Source organism: Anneissia japonica, unplaced genomic scaffold, assembly GCF_011630105.1.
Source record: "Anneissia japonica isolate Jap-2015-1 unplaced genomic scaffold, ASM1163010v1 scaffold287850_len318503_cov185, whole genome shotgun sequence".
In the NCBI taxonomy this organism is placed as follows: domain Eukaryota; kingdom Metazoa; phylum Echinodermata; class Crinoidea; order Comatulida; family Comatulidae; genus Anneissia; species Anneissia japonica.
Genome location: NW_022705232.1, coordinates 193,036 through 200,966, shown reverse-complemented (window position 1 = coordinate 200,966; position 7,931 = coordinate 193,036). Strand labels below are relative to the sequence as shown.

Here is a 7,931-nt window from a genome sequence, read left to right as displayed (position 1 = left end):
GAGTGATTACAATAGTTCCTATTGCATTACATGCATAGGAACTAAAAATGCTAAATGATGATAAGTGTAATAGCTGATGAGAGAAATGATCATCAATGGTGATGCTGCTGCTGATGATATGATGATGACTGACACTAATGATGACGATGATGAAGATGATGGCAGTAATAATGATAGACTATCAAGTGACGACGTCAACAAATGACAATTAACAATAGCTACCGTAACTGCAAACTCACCTAGCAAACCACCAAATGTTATTGCTGGTGATAGACAGGCAAAGAAAATGAAGATGAAGGCTGCACAACACTGTACATTTAAAGCATCTCGAAAATCACTTAAGTAGTATGGATACCGGCGCTTAATGTCATTAAAAAGCCCTCCAAACAGAATACCAGTCCTTTCCAATGGATCAATTTGCTGCACAACTTCACCGGAATCTATTGCTGCAAAAAATAATAAAGAAATGTATCCATCAATCAAAGAATGAATGAATAAATAAACCAATATAAAAATTAATCAAATTATACAACTCAAACCATTCAATCATTGAGGTTTACCATCAAAAACCAACATACTGTTGTTATACTTTAAACTGAGTATTTAGCATAAGAATGTGGCAGTTATTGTATACTTTAGTACAGAAACAGTAATAATTTTACTCATAATTTTGATTCAAATAATACCCATCAGTTTAAACTATATTAATGTGGAGAATATGAATAAATTGAAAGTTAATTTTCATTTTTTTTTTTTTTTTTTGCCATTGATGATTGTTTTGGGATGGTATGCCCATATCATACAGTAATCAATAAATCAACTAAATAAAGAAAAACTATTTCTTTCTGACATTTCCATTTTCTTGTGGTGGTGGTAGGTGTACTAATTGACCAAAAATAAAATTGTATCTGTACTCGAAATCACTAGTACTACTTTTACTGGCGACAGGAGGTTCGCTAAACAAGGTAACTGTATAACAAAAAATCTTGATTTAACTTATTAACTTCTTATATGACAAAGCTGGAAACAATCTAGTTTTATTTATTTACAGACAAAAAAAAATTGTAATTTTTCAAAATGAATATTTTAAGACTTCCAAATATAATGTATCTGAACATAATTCTTACCAGTTTCTTCTTCTTTCTTCCTTCTAGATTCCTGTCTCTTCTTGACTTTGCGATTTTGATGTCGTAGAATCGGTAACAGGAGGTCTTTATCCCATTCCCCAGGGGGAAGCACGATACTGTCATCAATAAATTCATTTATAGCGCCCAAAAGGTCTTGCCGGCAATCAGCTTTGTAAGCTATTTCATGGAAATGCTACAGGAAATATAATGATACCATATAGAATCATATATAAGATAGAAAATTACACAAGTACAACACACAACAAAGATATAAGAAACAAATGTATAATAATAAACAAGTATACAAAAAAAAAAAAAGATTCAAGAAACAAGAATACATGATACAAGGACACAAAAACAAGAATTGAAAAAACAAGGATACAAGAAACAAGAAATAAAAATAAATTAAACAAAGATACAAAGAAAATAAAAAAATAAGGATTCAAGTACCAAGATTGACAAGAAACAAGACATGACACAAGGATACAAAAACAAGGATTTCAGAAACAAGAATGCAAGAAAAAACTGGCACGATTAAAAAATCTAGTTGGGAACACACAGTCACAAATGTCGTCAACTAATGCGACTCAACAGAGAATGCAGCGCCAGGCGCGCATAACCGATCGTATTAAAAACAGTCAGCAGATGACATGCCATCGTTAAGCAAACGCAAAGAGATGTAGTGTGCGTCTGGCTGAAGTCAAACCAAATCAGTCCAAAAATTCTACCTCATTTGACATGAGCGTTGAGATAGATCGTCCAATCTCAAGGTAGTCCATATCTCCACTGGGTCCAAGTAACACAAAAATAAACCGGACGGGTACTGGAACTTCTGTGAAATTATCCAACACCGTTCCGGTGGCAAGACGGATAAATGCCATCGCAGGCTGATCTAAGAAGTCCACTTCTCCAACTAACACTGCTGTTGCTTCTGCATCTTTAGCGATCCTTCTCATGATCCCTTCCGTCTTGTCTTTTTCCACCCTTTTTTTACCTAATTTGAAGTGTACAGCATGTTTGTTGGATGATTGGCCAGCGGTTTGACCCTCTTCAGGAATCTCATTCAAGTTTTCCATACTGATTGATAGAGTCTTTAGCATCGGTGTCTTTGCTTCATCCTAGCAAAAAAAAAAACATTATTTAAAGATTTCATTGATGTTACATATGTATGTACATTATAATTCTACTTTAAAATGGAACAAGAATAAAATGTGCAAAACCATATACTCTCTGGAAAAATTTGTTGTCATACTAATCATAATTTTGTGACAAAATGCTTATGGTTGAGAAATTTTGAGACCAGAGGTTACAAAGCAAAGAGTAAATTCAACATCTGAATGCACATTTCAAATATCATACACAGAAAGAACACAATCTTTTTCAAACAGTTTAAATTTGGGACAAGAAATATACTATATCACAATAATTTTAGTTTCTTATGAAAAATGCAAAAGATAGTGCTGATTTCCAGGAGACTACTATGAAATATAGAAGATGTGGGACCACTTAATCATTAGGTTCCACAAGGCCGGGGACAAAGTCTTCTGTGAGTCGCTCGAGTTCCACGGAAATCAGGGGCGGCCACACGCACTTTTGCAAACAAGCAACAATCTCCCAGACACTAACCCATCTCATGCGAATTCATATTTTTTCTACTGAATTATTAGTTGTCTCCCAGAAGTCAGCTGGCGATATGTATCACCAGGCACAGCAAAATAAAATGTGTTACGAAAGCTTCTTAAAGCAGTTTCCCAAAAGTGATTTTTCAGGACCCCTGACAAGGAGATAAAATACAATGCATGGGGATTTCATCAAACTTAACGACTGAACAATCAATTAGAACAGGGCAGGAATACGCGCGTCTCACAAACATACGTGTGGTCCCACAAACGCATGTGTTTGCGTATCCATCGGCACTGCTGTTTTGTGGGACATTAGCAACAGTATCCAAGGGGCGTGGCTTGGTGGAATGGTCCCATTGTACTAGTGACTATGTATCTTACCACATGACTGTTGGCTTCAGTGACCAGGTCATTTGGTTCTGTTTGGATCTTTTTCATGTCACCATGAGTGAGACTTGATGAAGAGATGTTCTTTAAAATACCACGACGTTCATTCATGTGCCTACAATTACATTATTTTTTAATTACAAAATAATTCAAATAATTGTTGCTGCAAAAACAATTTAACATATAAGTTTCAATAAATTGTTTAATTTATAAGACTGACAAATTTAACTTGTTTACTTCTATTCAATGGTGACATATTTGTATGACAAATAATTTGAATTTTGAATAATGGGATGAAGATACCATGGAATGATGCTAATGATGTTGGTGATTGAAAGAATGATGGTTGTGATGATAATGACGATGTTGATAGTAAATATTATGGTGACAACAACAACAATGAATATAATGATAGCGATGATGATGATGATGATGAGGATGGTAATGATAATGATGATGAAAAGAAAATGATAATGATGTTCAAGATGATGTATTCCAAAAATTATTTTATAATCTATTACACCTTTAAATACATGTGCTTGCCAAAAGTTAAAAAAAAAAAATTTTTTTTTAAATTTTAGGATAAAGTAGAATAATATGGCAAAAAGCCCTCCAAGGATACGTAAAGGCTCGAATAAACACTGCTCTCGAATAAGCGCTGCACCAAACATAATTTTTTCGTTAAGCGCTGCGGTGTTTATTCGAGAACGAGAGAACGAGTGAACATTTGAGAAACAGGGTTTTAAATACAATGTACACAGTGTTAAAATGAATAAATAACACAATGAAGACACAAGCATTTCTTTATAAATGTTTATAACGTCATTGATCGAGTTCCTAGTCCACATATCAAGCGCCCTGAGCATCTTACATTAGATAGATATGTGCGCTATATGAAACTACGCTATTATTATTATTATTATTATTATAATGTAAAGGACCTATGATAGATGGAAATGGGCATGGAAAGCGATCGCCAATATTTTTTGTAAGCGCCGCTCTCGAAGCCTCCAAACATGTTATAAACACCACAGCGTTTAATCAAGCATTTACGGTAACCGAAAGTGTGAAACATTATCAAGGGATCTCTGAAGCAGAAAAGAACAACCAATACTCAAAAAAACAATGTTGATAATTATAACCAGGACCAATATGTTAAATGAAGTGAAAGAAACAGAGCAGGCAAACAGGAGATTAATCTTCACATCCTTCCTGTCCTGCATTCATTGCTTAACAATTGTTATGCACAACATACAGAGCATTTCTCCATTCTCAGTATACATACATTTAGAAAATGTAACAAATACATACAAAAATATTTTGATAAATAGACAAATACGAAGGAAGGTAAGAATACTGCGGATAACCAACAAAAGTTAGAAACTCTTATATGCACTATCTTTTATCATCATGATAATGAATTTTGGAAGGTGCAAAAAACAATGAAAACCCCAGACCCAAAAGTAGTCTTCCATTGGAAGGATACCTGTATAAATTTAAAACCCTTCCTTTAGTATAAGCCCCATTGAACACAAAATTGGGACAATATACCCCATTGAACACAAAACTGGGACAATTTTGGATGGGCTTATAGCCAGGGAATTTCCTTTTTAATCAAAAGGCATTTTTTCATAAACATGCCTAATTCAAAGCAAATATTTGATTTCTTTTATTTTTGTAAAAGTTAGCTAAGCTACTCATTAAATTCATACCCAGGCATTTTGCCCCGGGAAAAGCTGGTGCGTAAAATTGGTTGTAATGTATTATGTGGGCTTACACCAGAGGGCCTAAAGTAAAAAATAAAAGCCAAAAAATAATCACATAAGGCAAAAAAAATATAAGTTTCCATTGGTCAAGTCTGACTGAACCAAAATCTAGAACATGTCTAGATTTTTATTTTAGCAAACACATCTTTTCACAAAGGAGAAATCAAAACACTACCTTATTTTATGTATTATTCTCAAGTACCGTAAAGAATGTGAGAATTGGGCCTAGGCCTATAGTTTCAGAAAATACAAAGTTCTGAATAACCAACCCTGATTTTTAAGTGTCAGTGTGCTTGAGCAGCTAAACAACCCGTTTTTTACAGCCTTATTACAATTATTCAATGGAAATGGTAGAATTTATGCAGAGGGTGCAACCTCACATGGGGAGTGCACGTTCTTCCCCCTGCACAGAGAACTCTTTGCCTTTCGTACCACTACCACAATATCAATGCAGTTTTCAGAATGTACTGTCACAGAATTGTGTCCCTTGTAGATTAATGGAACACTTTACCGAGCATATTTTAGAGTAATGGAAGAGGTCGTAGGTCAGTGTGATTCATGCTGGGGTATAAAAGAGATGTGACCTTAGATGGAAAGAGATATTGGTATAAAAAACAGTGAGATGAAGAAAACACTAGGATAACCAAGAGGCAGAGAGTGCTATTATAATTGAAAACATTCTGGGTACTTTGAGGAGCTGCATGCTTTTTGATGTGTTGTTGGAAGTAACAAAGAATAAAATAACGAAACCATATGTTGCGCATGAATATTGTAATTAGCGTAACAGTAACACATGTGCTTTTAGTGGACTCGCTGACATAGAGTCAATACGACAGTAAGAACAGTTATGTCACATATAAACAGATGTATATGAACATGCCTGAAATTTGCTTCAGAATGATACTGCCTGTCCATGGGCATCAAAGAGGCAAGACTCACAGACGAGAGATTCTTCATTATACTCTGCCGTCTTGCTATGTGTCTAAATAAACAAGGCAGACAAAATGCTCAACCAAAATTCACAAAATAAAAAGAATGTTTTAAAGAAACACTGTCTGTAGAATACTGTAAACTGTAAAATTAACTTTCCAACTGCTTACTTTGTATATGTATTGTCTCCAGAAAGGGGGGTGGGGAAAAATACCATAAAAAGATATTTTTAAAACAACTTAATAACTCAATTTGAGCATAAAAATTACCTCGAATTTTATGCTGGATATTAATAAAAAATTATAGAATCAGATCACTCACTGTAAGTGTTTCTAAATTTTTTTTCATTATCCATTAAAACTATACTATTTCTACAGTATGCTGCAGATGATGATTTTTATGTTACTTCAAAATGAGCAAAATTAATTTAAAATTGAGTTTTATGATTTTTTTCAGGAGGCAATACAAATTGAAAAAACATTATTTCATATTTTTTTTTTTTTTATAGATTTTACCACACAGACAGTATTTCTTTAATTTCAAAAGTATAAACAAATTAAAGATATTAAGCAGGTAGAAATAAAATATCAAATCAAGTAATCAAAAGCATAATGTTAATCATTTGAAATTATATCAAATTTAAATTACTCCATGCTAAAAATAATTAATAGTATTCTCCAAGTGCTTCAAATAGTGCATTAGTCTACTCGTAGTGTAAAGGCGGGGCACTCACTGCAAAGAACGCAAAATGACAACGCACAACTGATCATTTTTAATTACGGTCCGTTTAGACGAACCGGGGACATTGAGATCTCCAATCATGGTTCAGCTCACACACAGTGGCTACCACCAGATTAGCCGACTGAGCTAAGCTGCTCTCAGTCTACCACTCACGAGTAGTCGAGTTGGATTCGTAGTACGATGCAGTGATTGCCCGGCTTAAGGCACTACAATATTCTATTTAAAACGTCTATAAAAAGTAACGAATAATATAGCAAAAATTAGAAGCAAATATATCGATGATGCAGTATATAGTATGTGGAATTTTTATAGGTTGAATTGTTTTTAAATTGTATTTTAGCATCTATCTAAATTGTTTTAATGTACAGCACTTTTATCACTTTTGTAAAGACACTTAAGAATACAGGTCTCCCTCCAATTAATGACCACTTATGGGACCAAGGTTACCAATGCCTTTTAGCAGCCTTGGTCTAATTAGAATGGATAAAGACAAAAGACAGTAGTTGTTAATTTGGGAATAATATCTATCCAATAAATATTTATCAGAAAAGTGCTCTTTGGAGGTATAGTCCTTAATAGAAGGAGCCTTTAATTAGAGCGAGACCTGTACTTCCTAGTAAATAATAACATGCTTTTTCCGAACTCAAAACTGAAATTGACAACCAGGATTCAGACCAAGACCAAATTTTATGTAAAACATTAGTTTTTCATTTTTGTAATTTTGGGCCTGTTGCCTTTTGAGTTTTGATCCTCTTTGTTCGATTGCGGGTTAGAGGATTCATACTGGACTCACATGTTGACTCTTGGCATCTATCTGCTTTTTTTTTTTTTTTTTTATTTCCTTCATATCCAACAGCAAGTACACTCACCACTTACAGGATGAGAATGATGCTTTATAAACTAAGTCTCTTTATGGGCCTTAGGGAGTGGAATTGTATTTAGTAGTGAGAAAAATTCTTGCTGTGACAGGAATTCAACCCAGGATCCTGGAACCAGAAGGCAAGCATCTTAACCACTGAGCTTTTCAACTCCACAACTTACTAAAGAAGATATGTTTCTGCATTGAATTGCTGGTTTTTTAAAAAATGCTTACACGGTAAGGCCCGATCTACAAATTATCCCCAACGACAGAAACGGGTCAAACACGTTTACTATTGTTATATGACAAGCTCCCAAACGCGTCTGTGAAATGCCGTTTGGAAGCTTGTCGTTTGAGCCGTTTATTCCGTTTGGAAGTTAACTCCTCCCCTTTTCATATGGCTGACTGCTCGTGAATGGCAAAATGTTAAACGCGTTCAGCGAAATTTGGAATTTGATCGTGATTTAAACAACTTCAAAACTTGTTCAGTGTCCCTACC

General features: G+C 34.3%; 1 protein-coding gene across 3 annotated transcripts in view; it reads right to left on the bottom strand.

The window, feature by feature from the left end:
• Positions 1-7,931, bottom strand: part of LOC117105427 (band 3 anion transport protein-like) — a 31,297-nt gene that overhangs the window by 14,154 nt on the left and 9,212 nt on the right. For 2 of the 3 annotated variants that reach the window (XM_033246552.1, XM_033246551.1), the window contains exons 10-14: positions 5,783-5,884; positions 3,131-3,251; positions 1,856-2,245; positions 1,128-1,320; positions 240-446 (exon numbers count right to left, since the gene is read on the bottom strand). In XM_033246552.1, coding sequence (XP_033102443.1) covers positions 240-446; positions 1,128-1,320; positions 1,856-2,245; positions 3,131-3,251; positions 5,783-5,884 — 1,013 coding nt within the window. The remainder of the gene's footprint in view (positions 1-239; positions 447-1,127; positions 1,321-1,855; positions 2,246-3,130; positions 3,252-5,782; positions 5,885-7,931) is intronic. The other variant, XM_033246553.1, reaches the window with a different exon arrangement.